We start from the raw sequence: 18,403 nt of genomic DNA on the forward strand, positions 1-18,403 counted from the left end.
AGCAGTAGTATGACGTCTTTAATCTGCACTACCTGGGCTTGTAAACTTGAGCGCCGCCATTATTATTGGAAAGCAAAACATGAAAGAAAGACCATGAAAACTGTTTGAAATAAGTGTATATAAGTACCTTCAATTTTGGGAGAAAAAGGACATAACAATACAAAGCGGTTCTAATTGTATAAAGAAGCACAGTTTCTTTTGGTCTGCTTGGAAAACACACAAGTCTTATTATTTCTAAAAATATAATCTATCGAATCTAAAAAAAAGTATAAAAATCCGATTATTTTAATTTTGATATAAAGTGGAACGGATGTCCAGGGGCTGCACTAACCGCGTAGACCACGATTCATCCAAAAATCCTAAACATTTGTATCTGTTTTATTTGGAAGGGAAGTAACCTTTTGGCGAACTGGAGATCGGACTGGCGAACTGGAGATCGATCGGTTGTATAATACACACGCTTGCTGCACCCATTATTTCACCCCCCCCCTCCCTCTTCCCCGTCCTCCAGCTTTTCTCGAATCTTGATGCCTTAGAAAGACTGTATTTGTGATCCCTGAGGTTGGACATGATCCCTGTAATTGGATATATGAGCCCTGTTATAGGATATATGAGCCTTGTTATAGGACATATGAGCCTTGTTATAGGATATATGAGCCCTGTTATAGGATATATGAGCCCTGTAATAGGATATATGAGCCCTGTTATAGGATAAATGAGCCCTGTTATAGGATATATGAGCCCTGTTATAGGATATATGAGCCCTGTAATAGGATATATGAGCCCTGTAATAGGATATATGAGCCCTGGAATTGGATATTTGAGAGACCGGTGATTTGATAAATGAGCCTTGTTATAGGATATTAACTTGATGGCAAGTTAATAAATGGCGGGAATTTGTTGACGTTATCCCAGAAAAGCCCATAAAAAAATGGTAAAAAAATAATAAAAGAGAGCACAATGTTTCTTTTTCAAGGGGGTAAAAAATTCATTCTATCAAATTGGTTTTCTCTTTCTCGATCATTTCCCCCGCAGCAAGCAATTCCAAAAAATAGCCATTGGCGAGAACTTGGGGTATTCATTCTGGCGACCTTTACAAGATTGAGCTATGATACACAAGTCAGAATCAGGCTGGTAAAGTGGGAAGTATGGATCACGTTTCACGGACCGGGCAAAATGGCTTTTCACGTTTCACGAACCGGAAAATGGCCTTTTAAATCGTTAAATCACGTTTCACGGACGTCGAAATGGACGATTTCACGTTTCTCGTAGGGTGAAAAATGGCCAAACCTCGTTTCACGAAAATACCCTTCACCACCCTTAAGAATACGAACCTGCCTGCTTCATTATCTTTCTATGTTACAAGATTGAGCTATGATACACAAGAATACGAACCTGCCTGCTTCATTATCTTTCCATGTAAGCCCTCTGGTCTTCTACCGTGACTGATAAAAGTAGGGATTAGTATCCTATTTTTAATTTTTTAGCGTTTCTTCGAGTTTCTTCCTGATTAGATAAAGCAGAAACACGATTTAAAATAATAACATTTTATTGGCGGACCTCTGAATAGCTGGTTTGATGTTATTTGGTGTCTTTAAACCAGTACCTTTTTCTATCAAACAATAGTTCAATTTTAATAGAACTAAACACAATGGTTAAAAAATTATGCGATAGAGAGTCCGCTGAATCAGACGGTAGAATTCGTTTAACCAAGACTGAAAACAGTACCTCCCCCCCTCCCCCCTAGTTTCTTACAACAAATAAAGTGAAACACTGCGGTACCTAATCAGCAGTATCCAAACCTCTGAACAGTGCTTTGCGGTTCCTTCATCTCACCTCATGCTGCCTCAGCGTAAGTTGACAGTTGGCTCCCCTCCTGCGCGGAGCTTTCTGTTTACTTTGCAGTCTATTCATCGCAAGAAAGGAGGTTTTGTTTGTGGGTGTAGAGCTTGCATGTTTTCTTTTTCAGTTGCTATTTATGTTGATAAGGATTTAGATTTAGTTATCGCATGTTTTTTAATATTACAGTCAGTATGGAATTATAGCGATTTTCGCGCGCTATGAAACGGATATTTCGAATTTCGCTTCGCGGGCGAGTGTCAAAGTCAGAGTCAATGTCAGACGCTTTTCGGCAATATTTTAAATATAACATTTTGAAACAATGTTTTCTGATTTTATCCAACTGGACCTCAGGGTCGATGAACAGCGGCAGGATATATTTAACCTGAAAACACAACAGAACTACCTAAGAGTGGACCTGTAGATAGACACCCCTGAAATCTTTGTTCGCGAGGCAAAAGAATACCTAAGTCTTCCTCAAACCCTAAAAGAACGTTGTCAATATAAGCATGCTGGATACCATAAAATCATATCGAAATCACTTGAACAGAAACTTTCAAAACTCAAAAATTTCAAAACTCGGACTGTAGATGTCCTGTTAGCTAAGAGGTCTTTAGACAGTAGTGTACTTCCACTACTGTGGATGGGAAAATGACGTGATTGTTCACTGTCGCTGAGGTCGTTGTCGTTATTGAGTAATTTTCTCCGTCGCAATCGAGATCTAGGCGACAGTCTAGTAACACAGAAACCATTTCCTTGATTTGTTGACAAGTCATGGGAGCAAAGTTCAGGTTATCGGGGTTGAATAAGGCCAAAAGGAACGAAAAAACAGTCTGAGTTAGCAGGGAATGCGAGTTAGCCAAGTTCTAGGAGCCGAGAAAAATGACTGAAAACTAGGTCCAAGTCGAGTAAAAATCAAACTTAGTTGACACAGGCTTACCCTGCTGTTATCACCAGAATTATTTCCCGTAAATGATCTATTTCAAAATAAAAGTCGAATGGAATCTCATAAATTTGTTTTTGATATCAATACATTTTTTTTACCATTTATTGACATGACATGAAAGACACAACAGACACTGTTAACTCCAAAGAAATAAGAAAAAAACCGTGTGGGCGGGTGGTCGGAAAAGGTGAATTTTTGTATAAATTTTTTTGTGTGTCTGGTTTGGCTGCACGCATTTTTTTGTTTTGTTTTTTATCGAGTATGAATTCCCCCCCCCCCCCTTCACTTTTGTAATGGTCCATCCCTAAATTGAAAAGAGTTCTAGATGGGTACAGTGACCTATTTCCTGAGCTCAGGATGCTATTCTAATTGCTCAAATAGCCGCCGGGGGTGCGTGAACAACTCCTCGGTGGGGTGGGAGGATGCGTAGGTGCTAGATCGTTGACTCAGGACTCAGCTCAATGGTGTACAAAAAGCAAAAAATAATAAATAATAAATAGAAAGGTGCGTTCATGCTTTTCACAAACAACAGATAATTGACAATATAGGAGGGGGTTAAGTCAACAAAGGCAGCAAAAAGCGTGCCAAGATTGGCAAGTTAACAATCTCCTTGAAATGCTTTCTTCAGTAATGCTGAAGACAGAAACAGCAAAATGCTAATTAAACGTGTTACCAAACTCGACATCAAGTGACGCGTGACTCGATTCAGTTCGTGGGTAAATACTGACTTGGGCTTACAGAATACATACCCGAATATAATTGGCCCAAAACGTCGTAACATCCTATCAGATGGGATGTGATTGGCTCAAAATGTCATAATATCCATCTGATAGCCTGTGGAAATAACCGGAAGTCAACAGCCGGAACGGCATATTCAGTAATAAGCATTAGCGTGTTTACGCTTCAAATTGATCTTAAAAACACTCTTAAACCAAACACACGCTATCCCAAATATCATTCGTATAAACCCGCCCATACCAATCAACAGAAGTACCAAGTACAGAAAGGATCTTCAGAATGTCGAGAAAAAGGTGACAAGCTTTAGACGTAGGCGCGGTTTGATGTTTTGAAGTTTAGAGTTTCACAAGGTGAGGAACTAGTTGATAATGTGCCCAGCAACGCTACAAGGAGATTACTCTCGTTAAGAAATACTCGCCATGTGTCCAAACCATGTAATCCCAAGTTATAACTCTAATTTGCTGGAGTTTATACTCCCTAAAAAAATATATGCCGCTATATAATTATTACCATTGTGAGATCAATAAGGAAGGCAAACTCTTTCCCGCAAGAACTCTCGGTAACTCGCTCGGTAACTCGCTGTTTTAAATCATTATTCTCGGCCCATGTATAAAACGGATAATTTAGAGAATAATGTGTATAAATTTCTAAATTTTGACCATTAATGCTCTCGTGGGAATGCAAAGAGAGGCTGCTACGAGTCAGTGAGTTTTTAAATAAGTAACAACATCAACACAAACATATTAATCAAAAGGAAGGTCAAAATACAGTGGCGGGAAAAGGAACGATGTTTATTTTTTTTAAAACCCTGGGGCATAATCTGATTACTGCGATATAGCATAGGTAAGCAGTCCTTAACGTACTAAACCGTACTTTTAATTTAAAAGAAACTGTGTTTGATCAATTCAGGGTCCGTCATGACAACATGTTTTAACATGTTGTTTAACATTAAAATGATCATTTGAGCCAAAAAGTTAACAATCATAAAAATGTTGTGCACATGAGTGTATTCAGATTTAGCATAAACAATTCCCGTTTAATAATAAAACAAATTTGCCAGAAGAGAGTTTTTATCTGAGCCAGCAATCAAGCCTTGTAATACCTTTAATCTATCATCTTTGATCTACATGCATTGATAAAAATCACAATCATATAAAACAGGTCAGCCCGTTCTCCTTATTGTGTGCGCAAAACAAATGATCGTATTTCTCATCACGATAAAACTTCACTGTGTTTCTGTTGCTAAGGTGATCGTAGGTCCTGAAGGCACCTCTGGGTAACAAATAGGATCTGCTCATAACACTGCTTATTGAACGTTATTATAATACAGAGAGATCCAGCGTTTTGAACCTCATGGAATTTAAACTTTTCGTGCCTTTGTGGTTTATTGAGCTTCAACAGAAAAAAAACGTTTTACTTATAACTTATTACAATGGATGGTCATTAATTACCAGACAAGATTGTGTTCGTGTTTGAAGAGTGTGTGACGCTGGCCGCTAGGGCCTAGGTCTTATGTAAGACCGCTGACCGGCTCAGAAGAGAGCAGCCGGCCATCTTGTTTTGAACATTATTCATGTAAGTCCTACGCGTTCATTTGTTATATCCTAGTTACCGTTATTTGTAATCCTCAGTTTAATTATAATCCTTGATTTATTGTATTGCCATAGGACTTCCTCATCTTTGTCAATAAAACCAATTGAACATCGAGGAGTATTTTCTTCATGAGGAAGTCATTATCATGGTGATCGTCGAATGTTCGGTACCCAACTGTGACTTCAAAACACAGGATGTCTCTGATGCAATCGCCGTAGCGTTACTAAATAACCACGGCCTCGCACATCAAGCACTACCTCCCGCTCCTACTGCCCCACCGCCGGCCCGAGGCCCGAAACTCGACCGACCCAAAGTGGACATAGGGATCTCTATCGAGGAATGGAACATATTCATGCGCCGATGGGGGGTTTTCCGTTCTGGATCTGGCATCACTGACGCCCAGGCGCCTTTCCAACTGTTCCAGTGTGCCGGCCCTGACCTCGGGGACAGCCTACTGAAAGCCAACCCAGGAGCCACCTCGTTGCCCTTGCAAGATTTGACCGCAGCCATGCGCTCGCTAGCTGTCATTCCTATCGCTACATGTGTCCTCCGTACCGAGCTGCTCCAGTTAAAACAGGAACGGGACGAAACCTTTCGTGCATTCGCAGCCAGGGTGCGGGGAAAAGCGGAAACGTGCGCATACACAGCAGCATGTGCGTGTGGCCAACCCGTTGACTACACCGACCACATCATACGCGACGTCCTTTTAAATGGCATTTACGACTCAGACATAAGGCGTGAGACTCTGGGCATTACAGATATCTTGACCAACCCGATTAATGACGTCATTGCCTCGGTGGAGAGTAAAGAGATGGCTCGCAACGCCCTACCGTCTTCAACCCTGTCCGCGATGTCGTCCTTCCAGCGTAACAAAAACACGCCACCCTCAGACCAGTCACCAAGCGCAGCAGAGAAATCACGACAGGCCTCCTGTCCTGATTGTAAAGTGTCATTTCACGTCTTCTCAGAAGGATCTCGGGGCTGGAATTCCAAACCTCATCAGGTATGCATCGATTGCTACAGAGCCCGTAGGCGCAGAAGGCGACAACCAGCCAAAAGTCAACAGTCCGCCATCGAGTCAGGCCCGATCTCCCAGATCGCATCTCTACGATCCGGAGCCGTACCTCGCTCTCGTGGTAGACCACAGAACGAGCCCGCCAAACTGGATCACCATATCTTCACCAAGGGGGAGTGGCGACGAGCTCAACTCCGTGATCATCCGCGGACAAACATCACTATATCGCTCGATACTCCATCAGCTTCGGGAGCCACTTCCCGTCCTCGCGATCACCTCGTAGCTCAGATATCAGCCGTGGCCGACACTGGTGCCCAGTCCGACCTTTGGTCTCTAGAGGAGTTCCTTGCATGCGGCTTCTCGCGCGATGAACTGCAACCGGTCAACCTCAGCTTGTCGGCCGCCAACCGGTCTCCAATAGCCATCGACGGTGCTTTCTTCGCTAAACTCTCCACAGCTCCTCCCAACGGTGAGGCCACGTGCTGCCGTTCCATGGTGTACGTGAGCAGCTCAGTCCGAGCTATGTACCTCTCCTATGAGTCCCTCCTCAACCTCGGTCTTCTATCTACGGACTTCCCGACGAACCCGGTTGGAAGACACGACGGCCGCCGACCTACCCCCCATGGCCGCAGCATACCAGAGCCGCACTCATCCATCAACGCCACCCGTTCCATCAACGGCGGCTGCACAGCACCAAACACCCCTTCTGATCCGACCTGTCATTGTCCCCAGCGCACGGTGCCACCACAACGCCCGTCGGAACTGCCATTCCCCTGCACCCCGGAGAACAATGGCCGCATGAAAGACTGGCTCCTCGAGAGGTATGCCTCCTCGACGTTCAACACCTGCCCCCATCGTGCGCTCCCGTGCATGGACGGACCACCCATCGAGATACATGTAGACCCAGCAGCCACACCCAGAGTGTGCCACACCCCGGCCACCATCCCTCTCCACTGGCAGCAAAAGGTATACGACGACCTTCTCCGGGACGAGGCCCTTGGTGTCATCGAACGAGTGCCTTACGGGGAACCTGTCACATGGTGCCACCGCATGGTTGTGACCCGGAAGCACGACGGCTCACCGCGCCGGACTGTGGATCTCTCGCCACTAAACAAATTCTGCCAGCGCGAGACCTTTGCCATGGAGTCTCCCTTCCACCTCGCCCGCCGAATTCCGAAGGACACCTGGAAGACCGTCACCGACGCTTGGAACGGCTATCACAGCGTTCCCTTACGCGAGGCAGATCGACACCTGACCACTTTCATTACGCCCTTCGGGCGCTGGCGCTACACCAGGGCACCACAAGGATTCCTCTCGTCAGGGGATGGCTACAACCGTCGTTTCGATGCTATCCTATCAGCCTTTGAGCGCAAAGAGCGGTGTGTGGACGACACGATCCACTATGATACTGACCTAGAACAACACTGGTGGCGATCCATCGACTTCCTTACATGCGTAGGCCAGTCCGGTATAATACTGAACCCCGACAAATTTCAGTTCGCCGAAAAGTGTGTGGACTTCGCCGGCTTTAGGGTGTCCGACTCAACCATAGAGCCACTCCCTAAGTACCTGGATGCCATCCGTGATTTCCCCACTCCTGAATCGACGACAGACATCAGAAGCTGGTTCGGTCTGGTCAACCAGGTGGCCAACTACGCCCAATTGCGCGAGACCATGGCGCCGTTTAAGCCATTCCTAAGCCCACGGTGCAAATTCACCTGGTCACCTGACCTGGAGTCTGCCTTCCAAGAGTCCAAAGAAGCCATAGTTCAGGCAATCCGCGAGGGCGTGGAAATCTACGACATGCAGAGGCGCACCTGCCTTCGCCCCGACTGGTCCCGAAGAGGTATTGGTTATTTCCTCCTCCAGCAACACTGTAGCTGCCCCTCTGGTATACCTGACTGCTGCCCAGGAGGATGGCGGATCACTCTGGCTGGCTCACGCTTCCTCTCCCCAGCCGAACAACGTTACGCAGCCATCGAGGGAGAGGCCCTGGCCGTTGCCTGGGGTCTCGAGCAAACCCGGTACTTCACACAGGGTTGCGACAACCTTGTGGTAGTCACCGACCACAAGCCTCTAGTCAAAATCTTCGGCGATCGCACCCTCGATGAGATCACCAACTCCCGTCTGTTCAGGTTAAAGCAGCGTACCCTCCCGTGGCGCTTCACCATCACCCATCGACCGGGAAAAAGTAACCAGGCGGCTGACGCCACATCAAGACACCCATCCCCATCAGGCTCAACTAACAGTATCGCAACTTCAACTCCTAGTGTACCGGACATGGTTGAGTCGGCCCTCATGGCCTCCATCAGGAACGACGTACATGATCTTGGGGCCATCTCGTGGCCGATCCTCGCACAAGAGACTGCAACGGACCCATGCCTAGGTCACCTCCTACGCCTCATTGAACAAGATGTTGTTGTTGACCCTAACGACCCGGCGCTTTCAAGTCTCGGACATCTCTGTGAGTCGATATATGCACAGGATGGCGTTCTACTACTCAACGACCGTGTGGTTGTGCCCATGTCCCTCCGCAAACGGGTCCTCCAGCACTTACACGCTGCACATCAAGGAGCCTCTACTATGGAGCAGCAAGCGCGTGCCATTGTCTTCTGGCCGGGGATGTCACGGGACATTCAGGGCACCAGAGACGGATGCACAGATTGCAACCGCAACGCCCCGTCACAAGCGGCCACACCGCCCCTCCCGACCTCTCCGCCATCTACCCCGTTCGAGGCTGTCTACGCTGACTTCTTCGACTTTGGTGGCCGCCACTACCTAGTTGTCGGAGACCGGCTCTCTGGATGGGTGGAGGTCCTCAGCTCCACCGCAGGTACTGACCTAGGGGGCTCCGCTGGCCTGGTCCGTCACCTCCGAGCATTCTTCGCCACCTTTGGCGTGCCAACAGAGATATCAAGCGATGGCGGACCAGAGTTCACAGCAGGCGGCACCGAGACCTTTCTCCGACTTTGGGGGATCAAACACCGCCTGTCTTCTGTCGGCTTCCCACAATCCAACGGGAGAGCAGAAGTGGCAGTCAAAACAGCTAAACGTCTCCTGATGTCCAATACTGGTCCTAACGGCAGCCTTGATAACGATCGCTTCCTGCGTGCCATGTTACAGCTACGAAACACACCGGACCGGGACTGCGACCTTTCACCAGCCCAAATCATATTCGGTCGACCCCTTCGAGACTCCCTCATGCTCGTCAATCGACTAGAGAAGTTCTCTAATCCACACATCCGACCCCTGTGGCGGCAAGCATGGGCGGCAAAGGAAGATGCCCTTCGGACCCGCATATCACGTACCACCGAATCATTGACGAGCCACTCCAAACCACTTCGACCTCTGAAGCTAGGTGAAAGGGTCTTCATCCAGAACCAGCAGGGCCCACACCCGAACAAATGGGACCGCTCAGGCATGGTAGTGGAGTCGCCAGGCCACGACCAATACAGGATAAAGGTGGATGGCTCAGGACGGTTGACCCTGCGTAATCGTCGGTTCCTTCGTGCATACACCCCGGCCACGCCCACCCCAGACCACCAGTACAGGACGCCACCACCTTCACCCAGATCTCCAGAGTGTCAACCCACACTTAACAGCTCACCGTCGCCTTCCACAGGCAGTGGACCATTGACGGGCAATCCTCACGTCACCACCCAACTCTCACACGGTAGCCATCCCGTCATACCCACAGAGTGCAACCAGACAGTTCCACCCGCTGAACCCGTCGCTGATACACCACCTACCACTCAAGCCAACAATGACCCTGTATCCTCTTGTATGCCTGACGCCTCATCTCAGGCCCCGCAGCCACTCCCTGAACCTAGAAGGCCAACTCGTGCGAGAACACGACCAAAACGCTACGAACCAGAGACAGGGAATTGGACAGTAGCAGGAGTCCGCTCGTCTAGCCTTGTATAGACTCTAGACTTAGTATAGACTCACGGACTGGGGGGGATGAAGAGTGTGTGACGCTGGCCGCTAGGGCCTAGGTCTTATGTAAGACCGCTGACCGGCTCAGAAGAGAGCAGCCGGCCATCTTGTTTTGAACATTATTCATGTAAGTCCTACGCGTTCATTTGTTATATCCTAGTTACCGTTATTTGTAATCCTCAGTTTAATTATAATCCTTGATTTATTGTATTGCCATAGGACTTCCTCATCTTTGTCAATAAAACCAATTGAACATCGAGGAGTATTTTCTTCAGTGTTGTTATTTTTTTTCCTTTTTTTTTTTTCATTTGTTATCATTAACCTGAGACTGACAAAAAAAAACAGTTATGCGATGCGATGCGATGAAACTTGTGTTTCATATTGCAGTGATAAATTATATATATAGGAAAGAAAGTTTGGGAATAAAATGCCTTTAATTTTTTTTTGCTTTCCCCCCAAAAAAATACAGTGAGCCTAAAAACTTGGAAACCGTCAATTTGAATAGATTTTGAGGAGACAATATAGACTGTTCGCCTTAGAGTGGTTTTCAAAAACCTGTGAAATTCTATTTAGTTTATTTAACACTAGTACATTGTAATGTCTTTGTTCACTAACATAAACTGACAAATAAAGAATTATGCTATTTTTTAAACAATGACGTTGTACTATAACAACATTAAGGTGCTAATTGTTGAGTTTCCTATTCGATTTAGGCAGTAAATTTCGTGTGATTTTTTCAATTAGTTTCTGTTCCGTTAAATTCCCCTTCCATTCTTTATCACAAATTCAATTATGATATTGGGGTGCTGAATTTTTGGCTTGTCACTCGTACTATTTCTGTACTAATTGTGTGAATTCTTTCAGTAGCTTTCTGTTTCTAGTCTCTCTTAGGCTGGCCTCACCAATGCTTCAATTAGTTTTTTGAGTGCGAATTTCCAACCAGGCATGTTTATTTAAAACTAATAAGGCGTACTATAATAACTCAGCTGGGAAAATCGCAATAATCAATCGATTCTTAATGATTTCCATTTGCGCACGCAATCGCGTATTAAAACTGAGCGATTCTCACTTTCGATCAGTTAGGGTTAAGGAACCTTTGTTTCTATCGCTTATTCTAATTATGTATTCTTGTATGGTATTGTACAAGCAGGCTTTCAGTACGAAATGCAGGTGATCGTAAGGGGTGAGCGAGAGTGGCAAGCGTAACTCTCTTGTTTCCAGGAAACCAAACAACTAACCTACTTTGATGCACTGTGCGTTCTCCCCATCGTCGCCATTCCCGCCGAGTCAATAAAGAAGGGATCTCTTCTAGTCTGAAATGGCTTTCACGGCGAACGAAACTCTGGAAAATCAAACTGTCTCTACCCTGGCTATATGGTCTACTTCCGGAGGAGAATTCATCGCTTCATTATTAATACTTGGTGAGTAACATTAAATTGTTTTATCTACAATCCTAGTTTGGATAAGTTCGGCTTTTTATAGCATTTCACGCGCGGCGCGAATAAATAGTTTTCATACAGCAGGGTTTTAGTAATTTTCTCATAAAGAACAGCTTTCCCAACACTGACCCCTAGAAAATTATTAGGTAAGCAGGAGCTGATAATTAAGGAGTATAAGTTTATAAATTCATATTGGTTTGACTAAGTTTTGAAATCAAGTCCAATCGCAATATTGCACTGTGTATGATAAAAAAAAAATTTAAAAAAAAAACGTGTCGTTGATAACCTAGATTTTGTTTACTTTTTAAACCGCCTCAAGGTTAATGTTTGTTTTATTAGATGAAAAAGAGACTTACATGGTTTTAGAAACCGGGTAGTTATAACCTATTGTGGTGAAAGAAGCAATTTTTTACTCCTTCGTGTTGTATTCATTCTTTTTTCTTTTTGATCACTTTCATAGAACCAGGACGAAGCCCACTACATTTTAATTCATTTTCTGCTTGCATTTTGACAAAAGAAAAAAAGGAATAAAGACATCAATATATAGATATATCTACGGCACTGAAAAGTATGGAAGCACTATATAATATATACTTTTTTCTCTCTGACATAAATAAGACTAGAGAAACAAATCTTGTTACGGCTGCTTAAACTCCATACAAATGTTTGCTCGACTGAGACTCAAATCCGTGAGAAAACTAACAAATGCGACAGGTTTTGACAAAGCCAAATATCATCATGTATGGTTTTTCCCTATTAATATGTGTACCCTTCGTTGGCTTTCAGTAGCAACTTCTAGGCGATAAGTCAAAAAGAAATTTTCTATTGCGTATTTTCCAACAGTGATTAAAAAGATCCTCCCCTCCCCCCTATCCCTAAGAAGGAGTGGATTGCTGGTTGGGAGTGGGGGTAAGGTGGATGTTATATTAGATCCCCCCCCCTTTTTCCAATGAATGGGACCGCGCCCGCTACTTCCTATCCTCGACTGTGGGTTTATGTTCGATGTCGATTATGTTGAAAATTGGGAAATTCTTCAATAATTATCTTTTTCTCCTGAGTAAAATGTTGTCTCAGCAGCCTTCGCAACTAATTGTCTACTAAGAGACTTCACTAAAATGAGACACACAGACAGACTGTCGACACACACACAGACTGTCGACTTTTATTTGGTAAACGTTTAATCCGAGCCCCAAATCACACTATTTTGACGTATTTACTTACTTCAATGTCGAAATGCTTAAGCATACATTTCTTTTTATTATCATTATTTATCTAATTCAGGCTCATAAATTTATTATATTTTCATCATTGATTTACACCGATCGTGCGTGCATGATTTATTCAAAATTGTAAAACAAGATACGATCTTAAAATTTAATTAATGGCACAAAGAAAACGGAATAAAGCCTATGCCATTACTTGAGTGCCCCTTCAACTAAACTGGTAACTCTGAGAACTACTAAATGGTCAACAAAATTGTGTTCCAATATCCTTCTGTATTTGAGTGACGGGTATAAGACATAGGACCAAAAAGCTAGTGATAAGTGATATTACTGTTTTATAATAACATTATTGTGGAGTTTTTAAAATAAGCAATGATGATATTTCACAAGGAAGCAGATGACAGTAGTTTAATTATTTCATAGCTGTCATTGATATTGACGCATAAAAGAGGGCTTAATGGTGAAATGTCAAAAGAAGTAAATATTACTCATTTCCAATTTAAGCATATCTGATGTTCTCTATGAGTTTCTTATATAAACTATTTGAATCGAGACTTTTTGAATAAGGATTTTTGATAATGAGCTAGCGCCAAAAATAAAGATACGGCTTGCGGTTGCGGTTTTTCAAAAATCAAAATTGCCCAGGCAACACAAGAGCTCTTGGACGTATGTACTTTATCTCCGCGTTAGCCTTTACTAGCTGCAAAATGAGAACGTTATTAGCTGGATTCCAATGTTCGTGTCATATATAAACGTTCGACGCCCTGGGAACCACCCTTTGCCATTCCTGCATTTCTCATTTTCTTGACCTTAACAACATTACGGGCGTAATAAAATTGACAAAAAAACACATTTTGGAAACGCAAAGAAACCACTTATACCATAGTCAATTTTGTTCCGCATATTTAAGCATTAGTGTCAAAAACCATATGAAGAAAGCGTTGTCGTTTTGAGGGACTGGTACGGAGGGCTCTTGGTTTCTTTTCCGGTACCTTTTTTTACCAAAGATGGTCACAGTCACTGTTTTTCTCTTCTTATTACAAGTCATAATGTTGACGAAGCACCTGCGGTACGGTAACTTTAAAAATTACAAGAATCATGCAGTTTTTCCAAATAAGGAATATATTAGTTTCCTTATATGGAAGTGACCGTGTTTGGCAAAAACGACATTTTTTTGGCTGAATTTTCTTGATATGGAACATTTTTGGCAAGCGTAATCACCAGGCCCTCTAATGCCAAAGAGAGTTGAGCTTCTCTGTTCTCCTGCAGGGGCCGTCTCGCTGATTGGCTTGGCTGGGAACGGTCTTGTCGTGTTTGTCATCTACAGTGCAAGAAGCAGGGGACAGAAGTCCGCTGTCCAGTTGTTCTTACTCCATCTCGCGGTCTCAGATCTTATGGTGTGCCTGTTGTGTGTTCCGCTGACCATATTTGTGAATTTCTCTTATTCCGAGCACCATTCTAGCAGTGATGATGTCACGTGCAAAGTGGCGAGGTTTATCCAGGTGAGAAAGATGTTTATAGCAAGGACTAAATGGCAAGCTATGTTGTTTCCTTAGCCCAAAGTTTTGGCATCTATTTACTTGGATTTCTTGGGGGGGGCCCTTCTCACTCCCCCACATCTTGTTTTTATTGTCTCTGTTAACCTCCCGGGACTACGTTTTCCGTGGATCAAGAACAGAGAGCAAGTAAACTCGAAAACGCCAACTGTGGGTTGACTGTGGGTTTCCAAAGGAAAAAAATGTTGTGAGAAAAAGATGCCATAAAGATCCTTTCTCTTTATCCCAGAAACTAGAAAGGGTATCCGCATAAAGTGAAAAAGTGTTCCCTTCTTGGGAAACACGCTGATTGGTGCACATTTCATCGATAAAACTGCCTTTTTAGTGTCTGTGTTCGTCAGGAAGCCAAAAGTAACAAAATAGATTACCCTCTCCCGTCCTCTCCCTGAGCTACCCCCTCCCCTCCTCTCCCTGAGCTACCCCCTCCCCTCCTCTCCCTGAGCTACCCCCTCCCCTCCTCTCCCTGAGCTACCCCCTCCCCTCCTCTCCCTGAGCTACCCCCTCCCCTCCTCTCCCTGAGCTACCCCCTCCCCTCCTCTCCCTGAGCTACCCCCTCCCCTCCTCTCCCTGAGCTACCCCCTCCCCTCCTCTCCCTGAGCTACCCTCTCCCCTCCTCTCCCTGAGCTACCCCCTCCCCCCACCTTCAGTGAAAAGCTGGCCCCCCCTGGAATATCACTCTATATGGGCCGCGTGATATCTCCATTCTCTCCCCAGTTCCTCGCCCCTACAAGCTCCATCTGCATTCTTACCGCTATCAGCATCGATCGCTTCTACTCGCTCGTCAAACCGCTCAAGAGAAAATCCTTACTAACAAGACCTTTTTCCCTTCTACTCTCGGCGTGGGTTTACGCGGGAGTACTCTTTCTTCCAACATTCTACTTTACCAAAGTGGAGCAACTCCTCACGAACAAAGGAAAGGTCTGGTACTGCGCCACTATTCCAAACAACGTCACATCCGGAGTCATTTACTTGTTGTTTCTGAGCGTGACCGCATTCGTGATACCGCTGGTCACAATGATAGTGTTGTATGTGCGAGTTGGGAAGACTGTGTGGAGTCGGCAGAGGAAGATCTCTCTTTCATCCAACACGTATATTACTAGGAAAAGCATCAACGCTATGGAGAAATCTAAGCGCAGAGTCACTCGTATGTTGCTCATCGTCGTTGTCATATTTTTGGTGTGTTGGGCGCCTTTTACCATCTACACAGGGTTCATAGAAAGATGGGTAGCCTCGTTTCCGAACCCCGCGGATGGACCAAGGCTTGTCTTGTACGGAATTGGGTTGTTCAACTCGATTTGTAATCCGTTTATCTATTACTTCAGTAGCGGAGAAGTGCGAAAGGCGTCGATGAAGTTCATCTGTCTTGAGACTTCGGTAGCTCAAAGGAGTAGAGCGGGGTCAGCGGATATTATAGCACCGAGCATGCGTATCAATAAAGGTTTTGTGCCTGGTGGATCGACCCTGGTGTCGTTTGATGGATTTGGAAACGAGTGTTACGACACACAACTGTAGACGATACTAGTGTTACGACACACGACTATAGACGATACGAGTGTTACGACACACGACTATAGGCGATACGAGTGTTACGACACACGACTATAGGCGATACGAGTGTTACGACACACGACTATAGGCGATACGAGTGTTACGACACACGACTATAGACGATACGAGTGTTACGACACACGACTATAGCCGATACGAGTGTTACGACATACGACTATAGACGATACGAGTGTTACGACACACGACTATAGGCGATACGAGTGTTACGCACACGACTATAGACGATACGAGTGTTACGACACACGACTATAGACGATACGATTGCTACGACACACGACTATAGACGATACGAGTGTTACGACACACGACTATAGACGATACGATTGCTACGACACACGACTATAGGCGATACGAGTGTTACGACACACGACTATAGGCGATACGAGTGTTACGACACACGACTATAGGCGATACGAGTGTTACGACACACGACTATAGACGATACGAGTGTTACGACACACGACTATAGCCGATACGAGTGTTACGACATACGACTATAGACGATACGAGTGTTACGACACACGACTATAGGCGATACGAGTGTTACGCACACGACTATAGACGATACGAGTGTTACGACACACGACTATAGACGATACGATTGCTACGACACACGACTTTAGACGATACGAGTGTTACGACACACGACTATAGACGATACGAGTGTTACGACACACGACTATAGCCGATACGAGTGTTACGACACACGACTATAGACGATACGAGTGTTACGACACACGACTATAGACGATACGAGTGTTACGACACACGACTATAGGCGATACGAGTGTTACGCACACGACTATAGACGATACGAGTGTTACGACACACGACTATAGACGATACGATTGTTACGACACATGACTATAGACGATACGAGTGTTACGATACACGACTATAAACGATACGAGTGTTACGACACACGACTATAGACGATACTAGTGTTACGACACCCGACTTGAATAAATCGATTTGGAAACGAGTGTTACGACACACAACTATAGACGATACGAGTGTTACGACACACAACTATAGAAGAATACATCGATTTGAAATTGAGTATTACGACACACAACTATAGGAGATTAAAAAAGACAGTGGTTAATAGCTTAGGTTAAAAGCCAGGTACCGTTACATACATAGTTTGGGTCGATTGGTATATTTGCCTCGAAGGCGTTAACCTCTGGTATTTTGTGAAAAATAGAATAAAGAATGTGAGAAGTAAAAATTCAAGATGCCCTCGAGGCATTGGGCGGAGCGTATATCGCCTTGTTACATGAGCAGCATAAGCACTTTTCGGTCAGCTTCAGAAATATTGGGAGGGGACCAACTGCCTTAAAAAAATACTTTCGAATGGCAATAGCAAGAGCTTTTTGAGGGACAAGTTATTGTTTTTTATGTATCTTAAAAAACTGGCGTGAATGATCAACTATGGCTTGATTCTATTCTAGCCTAACAATATTGCTGTATCTCGTATATATCTACCATATATCCCATTTCCCATATATATATATATATATATATATGTATATATATATATATATGTATATATATATATATATATATATATATATATATATATATATATATATATATATATATATATATATATATATATATATATATATATATATATATATAATCAAAAAGCCCAAACTGTCGCGATCTAGTACCAGAACAATGAATACAATACACCAAAAACAAAATCACCTCATGCGAAGGTATCTATCCAAGGTATTCTCTAGGTTCTGATTGACATACAACATTTCTCCTGCAAGTAATCTCCATGGAGAGGGGGAGGGGGTTACAAGACATGTTTAAGTATGAAACCACGATATGAAAAAAAAAAGGAAAAAATAAAATATACTTTAGATGTTTGTTCACAATGTCTGCAGTTATACGAGATTCTGCTCTCTGTCTATACGAGATTCTCGAGCTCTCTGTCTATACGAAGTTCTGCTCTCTGTCTATACGAGATTCTGCTCTCTGTCTATACGAGATTCTGCTCTCTGTCTATACGAGATTCTCGAGCTCTATTTCTATACGAGATTCTCGAGCTCTCTGTCTATACGAAGTTCTGCTCTCTGTCTATACGAGATTATGCTCTGTTTGCATCTGTATTTTTAGCTGATCGTTTACGAACACTGGTCTCCTTTCTCTGCACTTGTAGCAATTTAAAGGTGGTCACAACCAAATAAAGTACGTTTTAAAATAACAAGTTCTTCTGCAACGAGTAAGAAGATATTATATTGGAAATGTGTGAAAATTGCAAATATATATGTTTCTACTTTTTGGGGGTAAAACTTTATTACATTGAAGGGTTTATTACATTTACGGAAAAACGTTATTACATTTGCGGGCTTTATAGTTTCCCTTTTAGTGTTTCTCCACTCATTTGATTTGTATAAAATCAATTCAGGGTAGGAGGAAACGCATGCCCATCCCCCCCCCCCCCCCAACACACACACACACACCACCATACACGCTTATCTGAGAGGATGTGTGATTTTTTTTATATGAACGCGCGGTTTTTACAAATACCTAACTAG

At 44.0% G+C, this 18,403-nt stretch overlaps 1 protein-coding gene across 5 annotated transcripts; it reads left to right on the forward strand.

Moving 5' to 3' along the window:
* Positions 1–3,490: 3,490 nt before the first annotated feature.
* On the forward strand, positions 3,491–17,288 carry LOC5516984 (pyroglutamylated RF-amide peptide receptor). 5 transcript variants are annotated; one of them, XM_032386932.2, is made up of 4 exons: positions 3,491–3,873; positions 11,218–11,488; positions 13,999–14,231; positions 15,000–17,288. In XM_032386932.2, the coding sequence occupies exons 2-4, from the start codon at positions 11,386–11,388 to the stop codon at positions 15,795–15,797; spliced, it is 1,134 nt and encodes a 377-aa protein (XP_032242823.2). In that variant the 5' UTR covers positions 3,491–3,873; positions 11,218–11,385; the 3' UTR covers positions 15,798–17,288. The 5 variants fall into 5 exon arrangements, with proteins under 5 accessions (XP_032242823.2, XP_032242824.2, XP_048580938.1 ...); XM_032386933.2 differs by having other exon boundaries at positions 11,289–11,488; XM_048724981.1 differs by having other exon boundaries at positions 3,491–3,816.
* The last annotated feature ends 1,115 nt before the right edge of the window (positions 17,289–18,403 follow it).

The sequence above is a fragment of the Nematostella vectensis genome, chromosome 3, assembly GCF_932526225.1.
Source record: "Nematostella vectensis chromosome 3, jaNemVect1.1, whole genome shotgun sequence".
In the NCBI taxonomy this organism is placed as follows: domain Eukaryota; kingdom Metazoa; phylum Cnidaria; class Anthozoa; order Actiniaria; family Edwardsiidae; genus Nematostella; species Nematostella vectensis.

What these genes read in the sequence shown, in the direction of transcription:
- LOC5516984 (XM_032386932.2), top strand. Translation starts at nt 11,386, where the DNA reads ATGGCTTTCACGGCGAACGAAACTCTGGAAAATCAAACTGTCTCTACC. An exon ending in CGCTTCATTATTAATACTTG is followed by an intron (nt 11,489 to 13,998) that starts GTGAGTAACATT and finishes GTTCTCCTGCAG; the next exon opens with GGGCCGTCTCGCTGATTGGC. An exon ending in AAGTGGCGAGGTTTATCCAG is followed by an intron (nt 14,232 to 14,999) that starts GTGAGAAAGATG and finishes TTCTCTCCCCAG; the next exon opens with TTCCTCGCCCCTACAAGCTC.